This window comes from Rhododendron vialii, chromosome 6a, assembly GCF_030253575.1.
Source record: "Rhododendron vialii isolate Sample 1 chromosome 6a, ASM3025357v1".
Lineage (NCBI taxonomy): Eukaryota > Viridiplantae > Streptophyta > Magnoliopsida > Ericales > Ericaceae > Rhododendron > Rhododendron vialii.
In genome coordinates, this window is record NC_080562.1 from 36,867,491 (window position 1) to 36,882,776 (window position 15,286).

The window sequence follows — 15,286 nt, forward strand, 5'->3', positions numbered from 1 at the left end:
GTTGGCTTATATCTCTTGCCGTATATTATGTTTTATGTTTTTAAGATCACTGTCTTATAAAAATAATTGAGATTTATCAAACAAGATCCATAATGCATATTTTTAGTAATATACATTAGGAGGTATAGACAATTGAAAATGACATGCAGAATTATGGTATACATTTAAAAAGGGACGAAGGAAGTGATACTTTTACTTCATAGGTGAAAACGGGACCATGTGACAATTTTTTTTTATAAAATGAAGAATATTATTAATAACATGCAGCCTAATGATATTTATATAACGAAGTTCATTACAAATATATCTTAGATAAAACTAAACTAATCATCTAATGTAAAACAAGAAAAACACAAAATAGCCGATGTCTTTCACTCTGATGCAATTAAAGCACTCATAATCTGTCAAAAATTCATATCTAGAATTAGCTATCTCAAAAGAGATAAAGTGCTAGCCAAAGACAAAAAAATAATAAATACCCAAATGATCTGATAGACTCCAACTAAGTATGAACACACCAATGAATTTTCAAAACTAAATATCTGATGAGCCATCACGAGTTGCCCTACCAAAATATTATATAGGGTAAGAGCACTGTTGACATGAATATCATTGTGAAACAATATCGTCTCTAAAGGAACACAATCTGTAGAGAAAATATTTGTCCAAAGACGAGGCTAACTACTCTCGAGAAAACGAGCGAGAAAACTCTCACAGATCAAGCCATAATTCGTTGATCTGGAGAGACGATAGAAAAACAAAACAAATATGTGTAGCGGGCCGAATATCATGGCTTGGGCCAACAAGACCAGTCTGGCCACAGGTTGGGCTTTTAGGCTTAGCACAGGTTTGGCTTTTAGGCTTAGCTTGGGGCTAGGCCCGGGTATCAGTCGCCGGCAATCGAAGATCATCCTTAAAGGACTATCGTGGGGCTCGACCAAGTCGCTGGACTCTTAGGTTCGGCCACGACTGAGCCCAAGCAATGGATATCTCCAGAACTCCCGCTCTAGAATCAACGCTGCCTGCCCAGAGCCGAGCTCCTAGGCTCGGCATTACTCTAGCATGCATATGTTCATGTGAGGAACCGCCTCGTGTCCGGGATGACGTATGTGACGTCACGCCCGACGGTTATGCTAAAGGATAATAACGAGCTCACATGGAGGTGCCAACTCATACTAACCGCTTTATCAGTTACGTCACGGGTGATGTCAGCCGACGCGTGCGAGGCACGCACATGTGCGTACTTGGAGAGCAAGCAAGGAGAATTCTATAAATACTCCTTGATGGCAACCCTAAAGGGGTACATCGTCTCTCACACTCAAAACCCTAGTTCCTTTCGCTTGCTCTGTACCTTTCTCATCCTCACGCTGAAGGGCCATTTCGGAGCTCCTCTAATGTGGTTCTTTAGTCGTGCCTACTTGTGTGCAGGTTAGGTGAAGGCTAGGTGATTCACTCAATCCTAACTAGAGGTTTAGAGGAAGTGGACCGGGGTAAACGGAGACACACAATACATAGGTAAGAATAGAAGAAAATGTTTAGAACTTGTACTATGACCTTCCCCTTCACCCACCATACAAGGGTGGAAAACCCTAGGAGGAAGGGGAAGGGAGAAGAAAGATCTCTGTGGCGGCTAGGTTTTAGACAGGGAGAGAGAAAAGACCTCGAGAATTTTTTGAGGGGCAAAGGTTAAGACCATGTGACTTTAGTGATGGAGGGAGGAAACCCAATCCATGAATCCAAATAGAATCTTAACAATCGACCCCAAATTTGGTGATCATCGACCAATCTGATCGTTGCTTTCACGTAATGAGCAAAAAACCCATTTCATCTTCGCAATGACATCGACTTAGCCCATTAAAGCCCCATGGTATATATATGGAGCTATAATATTATCAACGAAAGGTGATCATGGCTCTCGATCCTTAGCTCAAAGGTGGCCCTAGTTAATTTGAATGAATGTTTGCATTAGTTTCCATGAAAATGTCAGAGGAATTGAAGTTAAATTAATGATTGAGATAATTATCTGTTCGGTTTTACTATTGTCAATCTACTGGGCTGACGATAAGTACACTAGAAGACAAGGAAAACACGTATTTTTTTTGTACCTTTTGCACCCTTTAATACGCATTCACACATTTATTATTATCAGTCCATTGGGTTGATTTTATAATTTTCCTTATCTGTTTCAGTAGGTTGATTGATATCATATGCTCCAAATTGTACGTTTTTCCAGTGTGATGACTTGGTTGTTCTGGACTTTGCTTCAATGTACATATCTTGTTTTATTGTAAGTAGGCCGGTTTTCAAGACGAAGTGGTTTTGGAGATTAGTCCAGGAATGACGACCGGTTGCCGGGCCAACTGGTGGAACTGGTTTGTGCGGTTTGGTTTTTAAAACATTGCCACTAACTTTCATGCACGGAGTATCACAAACCACCATAAAGAGTGGGATTACTTCTGATCACATTGAAAAAGGGTGGGATTATTAGTTGTTGATGGTTGTTTATCTTTATTTTATTAGATGTAATTGTGGAGAAGGTCGGGACACTACATGAAAGATGCCCCTGTTGAAAATGTAGACAAGACAGCCTTCAAAACACAGCCTGTGGTGCGAGGGGTTCGACACTGCAATGCACTTGAATATTTTATTTTATTTTATTTTTTGGTACATAAGAGGGGGATTTAGGTCTTAAAAAACAAAAATACTTGACACAATAGCTCGATGAACTCTAAAACCAACGCGGTCATTGCGTAAAGTCTCCAACAAGATTGATAGGGATTGATCAAACATTATCTCTCCTCGGTCTAACTGAAGACCCAACCTTGCTAGATTATAAGCGCAACCATTAGTCTCTCTCTAACCAAAGATTAATTCACATGTCCAACTCATATTTAATATTTACGTTTTTAGTTTTGGGGGTAAGTGATAATATTATAAAATAAAATAAAAAACAAAGCAACAGGATACAAATCAAAGGGGTATCCCCAGATTAAAACATGGTCAACATGACCACCAAAACTAGAGTCGCCAAAAAAAAAAAAAAACAGATAATTGTGAAAAAAGAGAGGCTAGTGTAGGTTTCTTTGAGAGATGAAGGTTTATGTACTCCGTAACATTATTGGTTTGGCTCCCAAGGAGTTGACACATGCATTACCAACCTCGTTATCTATGTGTTTCAATTTTTTTTTTTAATTCGTTGTTCATTTTATAATGTAATTTCTTTAGTGCATAATTACTGATATATATCCGAAGAGTTAAAGGGTTAAACACGTTTGTGCCCAATAATTATTTCATGTCATCTTTGTCTCCGGCCTCTCTGCAACTTGGTTTCCAAGTGATGACATCTTGAATGATTGATCATCTTTTCACGCGGTTTAAATATTCCTTCTTGCTTTTTCGTTAGGTCACTTTATCATATGTCATTTTGTCAAGAAAAGAATCTTTTACTAGTAAATCTAATTTATAGTAATATTCATGAAGTAGGTAACATAACAATAGGGAGGAAGTGCAAATTAAGGAAAATGCTAAAAGACACTCTTTTTTATCCACAGGTGCATGATATGCATTCCGATGGCAAAGTTAGGAATTTAAGTCGACAGGGACTAAACAATGAGAGAAATTTTGGTAGCTAGATGATTTTTCAAGATTAATTGAAGATTCATCATATCCAAAGGCGCAATACCATTGCCGCATAATATCATTTATCATAATTTCCTATGCTTAAAATGTAGATTGTTCATACTTGAATTATGATTGAATTTAATAAATTTTCAGTGATTATCTACCAAAACTATCCGAACTGTACTCTATAAACCATGCCAACTATTCATTGGAAAAAAAACAAAAAAACAATTTATTGTATTCACCTTGAATTTAGCAATATTAGATCGATCAGAGCCAGCCAAAGAGGAAAGTCGGCAATACATTTTTTCTGAACAATGTGTTACTCCCTTCATCCCGATTTGTTTGTCCAATCTCTGGTTTTCAACTTAATAAGAAAACTGAATTTGATTCATTGATTTGGAAATTTATATAATCTGATCTATTGATTTTGAAATTGGACAGTCAATTTGAGACATATATAAAGGTCAAAAAAGAGATAAACAAATTGGGACGGAGAAAATAATACACGTTAACCCGATGTACAAAATCCATTAACCCATTTGGAACTCATATGTATCTATTTGTAAGCGGGCTTTAATATAGAAATGTTACCCAATTATAACCCGTTTAATGAAGGGGTGGATTTAAACAGGTTGTTAGCGAGCAGATACATATGGACGGGTGAGTTTGGATTGAGATTGCCAGCTCTATCATTATGTGAAGGAGACACGTTTTCTTCTATGCATTCATTCATGACTACTCGGTACTAAAATACATCAGTAATTTTTGTACTCCCTCCGTCTCAGTTTATTTGTCCAATTTTGACATACGTGCCTTTTAAAAAATTGTCTATATCTCACAATCTATAATATTTTACATAATTAAGAAAATATCATATTTTAGATCTAATTGAAATCTATCAAACAAGATCTATATTGCATATAAAAAAATATTATGAATTGAAACATATAGATAATTTTGTAAGAGATTCCAAATAGTGAAAATGGACAAATAAATCGGGACGGGACGGAGGGAGTAGTACTGAGAAAATAACTAACGGTTGATGTGTGAGAGAGAGAGAGAGATAGATAGATGACATGGAACAATCACTGGGGCGTGTTAGGATACCGTCCCCTCATGTTCTAATTCACTTCACAATACTCTGGTTTTGTTATCCAAAGGCGAGGGAATAAGCGAACCCTAGCGCCAGAGCACCGGCTGCGGCCCACACCGCCCAAGCAAGGCAATCAGGGACAAATGTATAGGTCATTGAAAAAAACGCCACCGCAGCTGAGAATAAGCCGGCGTACCTACGGAAGTAATTGGCTGCCCTTGGGTGGCCTATCCGCAACAACATCCAGCCTATCAAACTAACTGTGAGATCGAATACAATGGCTACCCGAGCCATGGTGTTAAGAAATGAGGACAAATCATCACGTGGCTGGAAACTGGAAACCATCAGAGCCACCGCGTCTTCAAAAGTGAGGCCGACGAGTGAATTCCCAAACTTGTCATCGGGGACGTCGTCGTCGTCCTCCTCCACCCACTCCTCCGTTCGTATCTCAGTGGTAATCCCAATAGTCAAGGCGGGACAAGGACAAGGACAAGCGTCGATCTGAACATCGACATGATGAGGCGGAAATCCAGCAACGTAGTCGTTTGGACAGATCCCGGCGGCCGGAGACTGATGATCACCGTAGCAGCCGCAGGGATCATCATCCTTGCTGTCAGGATTGACTTCACCAAGAGGGGCGCCATCACCAGTCAACGACGAACGCGTCGTCTGCACAACGTAAGGGATTGACGACTGGTTGTCGGGAATAAGAACCTCATCAGATCCATCGGTCCCCTGCAGTAGGGGACAACCTGCGATTGCTGCTGCCGAGATTACAGCCACCAGAAAGGGAACGAGGACGACGGCAATCATGGCCGTTTTCATTCCGGATGATGATGATAAGACACAGATTACGTGGTCAAGAGTATTTATAGGATTTATCCGTAGGTTAGTTTCTTGGCAAGTTCTCATGTTTCCTAGTTAATAAGTGTTGTGAGCAAGGATGGGACCGGGTCTAGTACCGACGGCTGCCACGACAATAATTTTAGAAAACTCAATTATTATATGTGAAAAAAAAATTTATCCTCAATTTATATAGTCTTACCATTGCTAGATTTTTTTTCTTATTTTTTATTATATACTAGTCATAAATCTTACTACAATTTTTTTTTTCAAGAAATGAGACCCAAAAAAGTATTCTAAAACTAAATTCAATGGGCCAAAATGAAATAATATAAATGATGATGTGTAATTAAGAAAAAAAACTCCACATTAATTTTAACTCTAAAATAACTTAACCTAAACAATTAAGGGAATTTAATTATAATGCTACTCCCCAAATCTATAATGTTACTCCTAAAAGTGAGTGCGTTTATCAATTTGAGAAATCCATATAGAGATTTGGAGAGTGACATTATAAATTTAGGGAGTGTCATTATCTTTGTGCATACCAATGGTCTGGTCATCAATGAAGGAAACATGACAATGTGCACATAAATTGAATTGGGTCTCTAGGCCTGCACTCTCTGATGTCATTTGGCTTTGATTTGGGGGGGGGGGGGGAGGGAGGGGTATGGTTCTGCAGCAAAATAGGTAAGGGAGGCTACTGTTTAAGTGGTATTCTGAGATCATCCGTTTTATACATATTACCAAAAGTTAGGTCTGACTCCAATCCTCTCCCGCTCATACCCCTAATGATTGGGGACTACATGGGTTCTGTTGTCGTTATTGAAGTGGCATTATCGATATCCAAAATTAAAATTAGTATTTTTTCATACACCAAGTGCAAATGAAAAAACATCATTTACTATAGTTTTTATTATGTTATTTTAATTTTTTCTAGAGTCGATAACTATTAAAATTATAAATTATTTTTTTAATTTTTTTAATATACATTTCGCCACTACTAAGATAAATTCTAGTTCCGTCCCTTATCGTGAGGGAGTCATAGTATATCTATATCCTAACATACAGTCAACCAACCACTACTAAAATCTAACTTTTCAACGATTCCGGCCACAACTAATTCATACTACATTTCATATGGGAAAATGACAGCATGTTACTACCTCCGTTTCAATTTAGTTGTCACTTTTTGGAGTTCGTACTATTTTTCAATTGATTATATCTTGTAATTTATAATATTTTAGGTGATTTTGAAAATATTGTATTATAGAACAAATCGAGATCTATCAAACAAGATCCATATTTGATATAAAATTTATTACCAATTTAAAGATATAACTAATTTTTTTATCCGGTTAGAATAGAATTAAAACAAGTAAATTGGGAGGGAGGGAGTATTTTCATAATAGGAAGTGGATTGCGGAGGGGGCGGTAATCGGGCCGAAGGTACATGAAGCCACCTCAAAGGGAAATTTCCATGATGGGGTATATCATTGTTCCGCAAATCAACAGCCAAGTGCTGTTGTCCTTTTGAGGGGATTCTGCTCCGACCTCACTTCAATGATTAGAAATGTTTATTTCGTAGGGATCGTCGAGTTGGACAAGTATGTAAAAAAATCAGTTCGATCGGATATCATTAAGTGTTTAATCGAAACTTTTTTGTCTTGAAAAAAATAGATCTGAAGCATTGGATCAAATCCATTAGAACTCATTATTTGCAACTTATATGTGTTCCGAACAGGCACTTAATGATATTCGATCAGGTTGATTTTTTGCATACTTGTTCAACTCGACGAGCTCTACAAAGTAAACGTTTCCGATCATTGATTGGAGCAAGACTAGAGCGGGGTCCCTTCGGCCGGGATAGCAGCTCCCCCAGTCCAGAACTCAATAAGACAGTGGTTTTTGGGTTGCTATTTGTAAGTTCCAAAAAATGGCGCTATATTTTGGTTGGCAATTTCAGTGAGACAACACGTATTTTCTTTTGTATCTCATTCTTTATCGAGTAGTAATTTCTTTCTTTTTTTTAAACATAACCAGTCTGTATAGGATTAGAGTGGAAGAGATCTTTATCTTTAATTAAGGTGATTGAATCGAAGGACCCGAAGGCAATATGACTTCATGTTCAAATTAATTGGTTGGAGGGAGCTCATCTAGAATGGATTGATCGAGTTATCAATCGGAACAATCTGATTGAATGGTGCAAAAGCTGGAAGCAAACAGATCGACTGGGCGATCGATCTTGTAATCAATGGGTTTTTGCACTTTTTATTGCTAATATAAATAGTAACTTTTTTGTTGGCTGCTAGGGCACAAGAGGAATATGTAGAAACTTTATATCCATCTCAAAACCAATTGGCAATGAGTGGAGAGGTCCCAGATGTTATTAAGTGATCACCCATTCCACTCTCAAGCAATGTGGGATTCTATTTTCTTAACATCCCCCCTCAAGCAATGTGGGATTCTATTTTCTTAACATCCCCCCTCACGTGCAGCCGCATTTGAGGTCTGTCACGTGTGGCCACTTTTTGGGTCCTATCATCGCATTTGAGGTCTGTCACGTGTGGCCACTTTTTGGGTCCTATCATCGTGCAGCCTTTGTGCTGGTCTGTCATCTTGGGGTGTAGATTATTAATTTTTAAAATGTGGGGTGGAACGGGCCCCGCTCTGATACCATGTAGAAACTTTATATCCATTTCAAAACCAATTGGCAATAAGTGGAGAGGTTCCAGATGTTATTAAGTGATCACCCATTCCACTCTCAAGCAATGTGGGATTCTATTTTCTTAACAGAATATAGCAGTCTTTTACTCAAAAAAGACTTTCCCGTGGGCTTAAAAAACAGAGAAAAAGAGAGAAGCAAATACTAGCACGGTTTCCGAAGAGAAAATTCTAGTGTGAATAAGGAAGCTTCAATCTAACATGTATTCATAATTTTGTCTCAAAATATTCAGAGTTGCTTTCGGTAGAAATATTTCTGGAGAAGCTAATAACACGGTTGTGAAGAGAAAATTCTAGTGTGAATAAGGAAGCTTCAATCTAACATGTACTCATAACCGTAAAGGAGAAGACTGCCACGTGTACAATTGGTTCTCAGCTAATCCTCCCACTAATTACAACAACCCAATTACTCTAACTAATCACAAAGACGTGGCCGCTGAGAACCAATTGTACACGTGGCAGACTTCTCCTTCACAAACTTTGTCTCAAAATATTCAGAGTTGCTTTCGGTGGATTTCTGGAAAAATATCCGGAAGGTTTGAGAATTCAAGGCGATGGCAATCAAACACTGGGTGTTGCAAACGAGGATTCAACAGGTAGGTTTTAGAGCGATTATGAGGATTCAAATCATAGGATAAGATTACTTGCAACTTCATGATGGTTTTCTATGGTGCTTGATTCCTTGCAGTGATTTTTTACCCATCTAGGATTTTTCACGTATATCCTTGTTTTCATCGTTTATTGTTTCTCAAATTCTATTATTTTGCTTGTTGAGTATTTAGATAGCAAAAGAGAAAATTTTCACGATTAAACAGTGATCTTCAGTTATTGTTGTCATTTGATTTGAGGACAAAATCCAAAACGAGAAGAAAAATTTGGCTCATTCAGCTATTGTTCTTGCAACAAATTCGCATGTGCCCAACCTCTTGTAAACTGTGAAAGGACGGCCCTTACCTTTCCTTATCATTAGTACTGCCAGAAAGAAAACAAAGAAAAAATTAGTATAACGATAGATGGCCTACAGAGGAAAAAACGTTATCGAAATGCAATCTAACTTTGCCACCATTTGCGTTTTCGCAAAGTCGCGAATTAATACAAACCGGAGCAACATCAAATAAATGAAAATCTAAAGCATCATTAAATGACATATTAGCTATCAAGTTGGCACACATGTTTCCTTCGCGGTAGACATGGTCAATCTTTTCCACTCCCTACTGTCTCATCAAACATCTGCAATCATATTCATGTATGAGATTGTTTAGTTTGTGTCGGGGTTGATTTGGACCCATAATCAGTTGAATGACTGCCAGAGCATCCATTTAACACAGATGGGAACAAGTTGTTTGTTGAAAGCAAGTTGTAGTCCATCCCTAAGAGCCCATAACTCTGTTTCCAAAACTGTCATTTGGCAAAGAGATATGTGGAAGCCAACTATCTGGCTTCCTTTTTCATCTCTGATTAAACCACCTCCTGTGGCTTGTGTAAGGTCCTTCTTGCATGCACCATCTGTATTCAGTTTAAAAATGACGTGCCAGGAGGGCACCATTTCACAAGCACAGTATTTCTATTTCGAGATTCCAAGGCTGAAATTGCGATATGATTCCATCAATTGCCAGAGCAAATGAAGAAGCAATGGTGGATTCAAAGTGTTCTCTGGCCCGATTTGGTTCATTCTGAAAGAGGGTTTTTTTTTTTTGAGAAGCCAAATGTTCCAACAGATAAAAGGGAAAATGACACGCCACGGAATTCTTGATCGGTGTATGGTTTTTGTTTCACAGTCTAGTTTCAGCCAAAGACAAAGAGGAGAGGAAAAAAAAAAAGGAAGCACACTGTTAGGGATACCAACACCTTCCCAAACACTGATGGCCACGTGACAATCCCTAAGGACATGAATCGAGTTTTCTCTGTCAGCATTACATATCTCACGAAGATCATTTTGGGTAATATTTCGCGTGAAAAGAAGGTTCTTTGTTTTGAGTCTATTTTGGGCAGCAAGCCAAAAAAAATTCCGGATTCTGGGATTAGCTTTAATTTTCCAAACCCAAGTCCAATTATCAAAAGGAGGAGTGCAAACAAAGCTTCTAGTGAGAAGCCAAGCAGATTTGGAGGGGGAAAAACCATTAGGAGAGGAATTCCAAACAGTGACATCCGGTTGGGGATCCAACCTCTGGGGTTGAGGAACATGTGGGTGAGAATGCTAGAGGGAAAAGTAAACGAAATTCTAGAGAGGTCCCAGTCATTTGTACCCCAATCATCTCTAAAGTAAGGTTAGATTCATCTCTGTGAAGAGGTCCTGAGATCAAGGACCTCAAAGGGCCAAGACCAGTCCAGTTTTGGTGCCAAAAGGAAGTGTTGATGCCACTTCTAATAGCAACCTTGGTGCCAGAGTTATACACGTGCTCCCCTTTGATCAAGCCTCTCCAAGTGGGACAAAGTGAGCTTTGGTAGATGATGTTTAAGGCAGGAATTCAAAACTGTGAACATAACCCTCAAATCCATCATCATCGCCATTGGCCAAAGATATATACTTCTTAGACCATTCGAATTGGAGTCATTGACTGCTGAAGAACTCAAAGGCATCTCTCCTGCAATCTCCCCGTTAATGTGAAGCCGAACAAGATCAGTAGCAATTACCTAAGATGGCTACATTTTGACAAGAAGTATTCCATAAACATCTCCAGAACAGAACATAAAAATAGAAAACAGACGAGGCATGACTGAAAGGACAAGAACGAGCGAGCCAAAGAAGTCAATCAGAACCTTGACCAAATCCAATGTCGCCTGAACTTCATATAGAAGTTTGGCTCTTCTTTATAGCCCATTTTCCTCCCAAGGAAAGTCAAAATGCATTTCTATGATCACTTTCTATGTGTGTATAACTGTAGCACTATAAGAACTCGCAAACAATATCATTTCGAAGAAGTTGTTCATATCTATTTTCTCCACATCATATTAGATGCTTGCACATTTTTCCACCACCTATTTGGTACCAGTTGAAGAGTACTCTTGAACCATCTTATGTCTTTCCACCATTTGTAAACTATTATAACCCTTTATTGGCCATTCTGATACGGCCCAAGGGTTCAGAATTTGAGATCCTACAACCATAACTCCATGTTCTTGGAAGAGAAGTCCAATATCTGTCACTTAATTCATAGATCGGTTCGTTTTATCAACTTTTATTCTTTGATCGCAGCACTCATTAAAACTTATACTAGGCTGAATGGGATGGTGGGTTGTCATATATAAGAACATCAGACCCACTCAAAATTCATACACAACAACAATTTGTGGGCTGAATGGGATGGTGGGTTGGACTGAAAACAAAATAGATTGGGCTAAAATTATTTGGACTCCAATTTTTAAATATAATTTTTTTTTTCTGGGACTAGACCTGGGCTACAGGTCAACCCAGTCTCTTGGTAGTTCCACCCTTGCTTATACGTTTGCAATAACTAAGAACGAATTTAGGTCTCATCAAAGTAGATATATAATGCTCCGCGACTGTTATAGAACTGATATATGTAATTTAATAAATGTGGTAAATCGCCAGAGAGGGAGATAATTTATGTTAATATTTGCATGCTGAAGGTCCATACACTTCAAAATTCATACACAACAACAATTCCAACGTAGACTCGAAAACACCACTATGCTTTAACACCAAAAGAAAAACAGCAGTTGTAACTCTACAAAACTTTGCTAGTAGTTCCTTAGTCAAGGGATTATTATATTTTCCTTGTAGACAAGGCGAATTCTATGGCTATCATATTCTAGGGAGGGATTAGTGAGATTTAATCTCCCGACCTGGTAGATGGAGAAGCTCTAAAGGGAGCGAGCTCAACCCGTGAGCTATACCTCGACATCTAAGGAATTATGACATTAGTCCCACCAAATTTGTACGTGCTACCATATTTACCATCCATCAACATGCATGTAGACTCACTCCCATGCCAGAATACCTCCTCGCCTCCGATGGAGTGATACACCCGAAATCAAACCTGGGCCATAAAAAAGTGGAAGAAAGTAATTAGATAATCTCAAACTCTTAACAGGCAAATAAAGCAAGAAAGGTGATCGATTCTCATTTGCAGAAAAGCACAATCTAATATGTTGTTGGCTTTACATAAAATGGAAATTTATGAAATAGTCTCTTCGTCCCATAATCTTAATAGTTAATTCATTACAAAAACTACTTTTTTCTGTGCAAAGATTGATGTATCAAGAGAGTTATGAAGACCAAATCGAGATTGTCAGACATTGTTGGTTTAAGATCGTCTGCAATGGATTGTTGAGAGGATTGCCGAAGAGGAAAGTCGGCTTATACGTTAACTCAATGTACAAAATCCATTAGCCCGTATGTAACTCAGGAATATCCGTTTTGTAAAATGCGCTTTAATTTAACAATGTAACCCAATTATAACCTACTGAATGAAACGGGTGGATATATATATGGGTAACTCTGAAACGGGTGGATTTAAATAGGTTGTAAGTGAACAGATATGGACGGATAATTTATTTTGGATTGAGATTGCCACCTCTACCAGTATGTGCTTTTTACGATCTCAAATTTTTTCCAACACTTTGTTAACTTTGCAAGAATTGCTACAATACAAACTCGTTATTTGAGAGTGCACGATCTGCAACCCTTAAAATCCAAGTTAAATTCATAGCTCTTGTATTGTAAATTCACAGCATTTTGCACATAACCAAAAAGGAAAGCAAATGTAAGACAACGCACGTAATTTAGGATATTGAAAGCAAAACCAAAAAACCAATTCATTAACATGGCTTGTGAAGGAAAAAAGCAAGAACTGCATAATGTGCCTTGTGCAGACGGTAAAACAGTGAAAATATTCAGTCACCCAACAGGTGGTGTTCCAGACCACTACACAAGCAGATATCCTCATGGGTTGCACGATTAATTGCATAGATTCTACATCAATATATGGTTCTAACATGGCGGTGCTCCCGAACTACTGCTGAATAATTACTCGGTAAAAAAGGGGAAGTCGAGAAGATTTGGAAATCAAATCTAGATGCAGATTAGTGTCTGAAGACATAGCCATTAAATCGATGTCAGGGGTTCTTAGAATAGAGTTTGGAGGTTCAGAGGGATCCGACGCAAAAGATTATGTTAATAGGAAACCATCACCTTCTACTCAGTGGAAGACTTCAAAAGGGACTTTGGGGGGGGGGGGGGGGTGTGGAGGGGATCAGGTATTCGTCTATAGGAAACAATTACTAAACAAGAGAAGGGAATTAGGTATTCGTCTGATTTTTACCTCATCATCTTCGGGAGATGGAATAAGCGAACACAAGCAACAAAACACCGCCCGCGACCCACAGCACCCAAGCAAAGCGATCGGCGACAAACACAGAGGTCATTGAAAAAAATGCTACCGCAACTGATAGAATGCAGGCGTACTTACAGACGTTGGCTGCCGTTGTGTGTCCTCTCCGCAACATCATCCGGGCTATCAAACTAACTGTGAGACCGAATACAATGGCTACCCAAGCCATAGTAATCGGAAGTGAGGCCGACGACGACGACAAGGAAGGAGGAGGAGGAGGAGACATCGACCACGATGGAGACCAAGTAGCTAACAAGGACGAATTACCGCGTGGCTGGAAACTGGAAACCATTAGAAAAACCGCGGCTTCGAAAGTCAGGCCGACGAGTGTATCCCCCAACGTGAAGGAATCCTTGTCGTCGTCGTCCTCCTCCTCCCGCCCCTCCGTTCGTATCTCAGTGGTAATCCCGCTAGTCACGGCGGGAGGAGGAGATTGGTCGGTAAAGTAGTGGTTTCGACAGATCCAGGCCGTGGTAGCCTGATGATCGCTGCCGTCGCAGCGATCATTATTGTCGTCTTCGGAATCGACGACATCGAGAGGGGCGCGATCACCAGTCACCGATGAGGGCGTCTTCAGCAAATCTGAAGGGATGGATGATGACTGGGGATCTGGAATAAGAACCTCAATGGTTCCATTGGTACAGCAACCTTCATTTCTAATTATTATGATGAAAAAAAACACAAGAAGGACAACGAGAACCCTATGCGTGGCAATTTTTGTAATCATTTCTAATTATGAGAAAAAAAAAAAACTAATAATGAATGAAAACAACTAATGGAACTTGTTCGTATACCTTCTTATTGGAGTAAACTTTGGACTCATGGTTATACTATAACTATAGGGGGTAGACAGGTTACGCAGTGTGTCACGAAAGTTTCCCAGCTACTTCGGGGCTTTTCCACCGCGTTGAGTCTTGTTAGATATTTTGGTTCGGTCTGGCGTTCGACTAAATAAGTCAAGTGATATTTTTTTTTATTTAAATTTTTTTTACATTTGTTAGTTTTTCGTCAATTTTTTAAGGATTAGTGTTTCGTCATAAAGAAATGAATCTAAAAAGTAAAAAATTACGATCGAAACCTAATTTTTTTGAATAAAGACAAAAATAAGTTAATAAGCCAATTTTTTCGTCTTTATTATAAAAAAATGGATTTCGATCGTAATTTTTTACTTTTTAGATTTCTCTTGTCATGAAAAAACAATAATTCCCAAAAAATTGACAAAAAACTAACAAATGAAAAAAAAATTGAATAAAGACAAAAAGAATAAACCAAGTGGCTTATTTAGCCGAACGGCTTATTTTATAGTCGGGGTTTTACAGTTGGTTTGGTTTTTTCGATTTTTTTACCTGTTTTGGTTGCAAAATTTGTCATAAACAAACCAAAATGAACCGATTTCACCCCTAGATAGGAGTGTAAACGAGCTGAATCGAATCGAATATTGGCATGTTCGAGCTCAGCTCGATCAGAATTCATCTGGCTCGAGTTCGAATCGAGCCGGAAAAGTTCGGCTCGAGCTCGGCTCGACAAACATGTACAAAACTTGAGCTCGGCTCGTTAGTATTCGGTCTGGAATAAACGAGACGACTCGACTCGAATTCATCAACTTTTTGGCCTTGATATTGAAAAATTGGCTAAACGAGCTGAGTCA

At 38.7% G+C, this 15,286-nt stretch overlaps 2 protein-coding genes and 1 pseudogene across 2 annotated transcripts in view; 2 read left to right on the forward strand and 1 right to left on the reverse strand.

Annotated features, from left to right (window-relative positions):
* The window catches only part of LOC131331457 (uncharacterized), a 75,813-nt gene that overhangs the window by 52,816 nt on the left and 7,711 nt on the right, over nt 1-15,286 (forward strand). The gene's annotated exons all lie outside the window — the stretch shown is intronic.
* LOC131331664 (small nucleolar RNA snoR100) lies at nt 6,124-6,217 on the forward strand (annotated as a pseudogene).
* Nucleotides 11,842-14,523, reverse strand: LOC131331455 (uncharacterized). Its single transcript, XM_058365402.1, has 2 exons — nt 13,570-14,523; nt 11,842-12,285 (listed from the first exon to the last, which is right to left on the reverse strand). The coding sequence occupies exon 1, from the start codon at nt 14,363-14,365 to the stop codon at nt 13,574-13,576; it is 792 nt and encodes a 263-aa protein (XP_058221385.1). The 5' UTR covers nt 14,366-14,523; the 3' UTR covers nt 11,842-12,285; nt 13,570-13,573.

What these genes read in the sequence shown, in the direction of transcription:
- LOC131331455 (XM_058365402.1), bottom strand. Translation starts at nt 14,365, where the DNA reads ATGATTACAAAAATTGCCACGCATAGGGTTCTCGTTGTCCTTCTTGTG.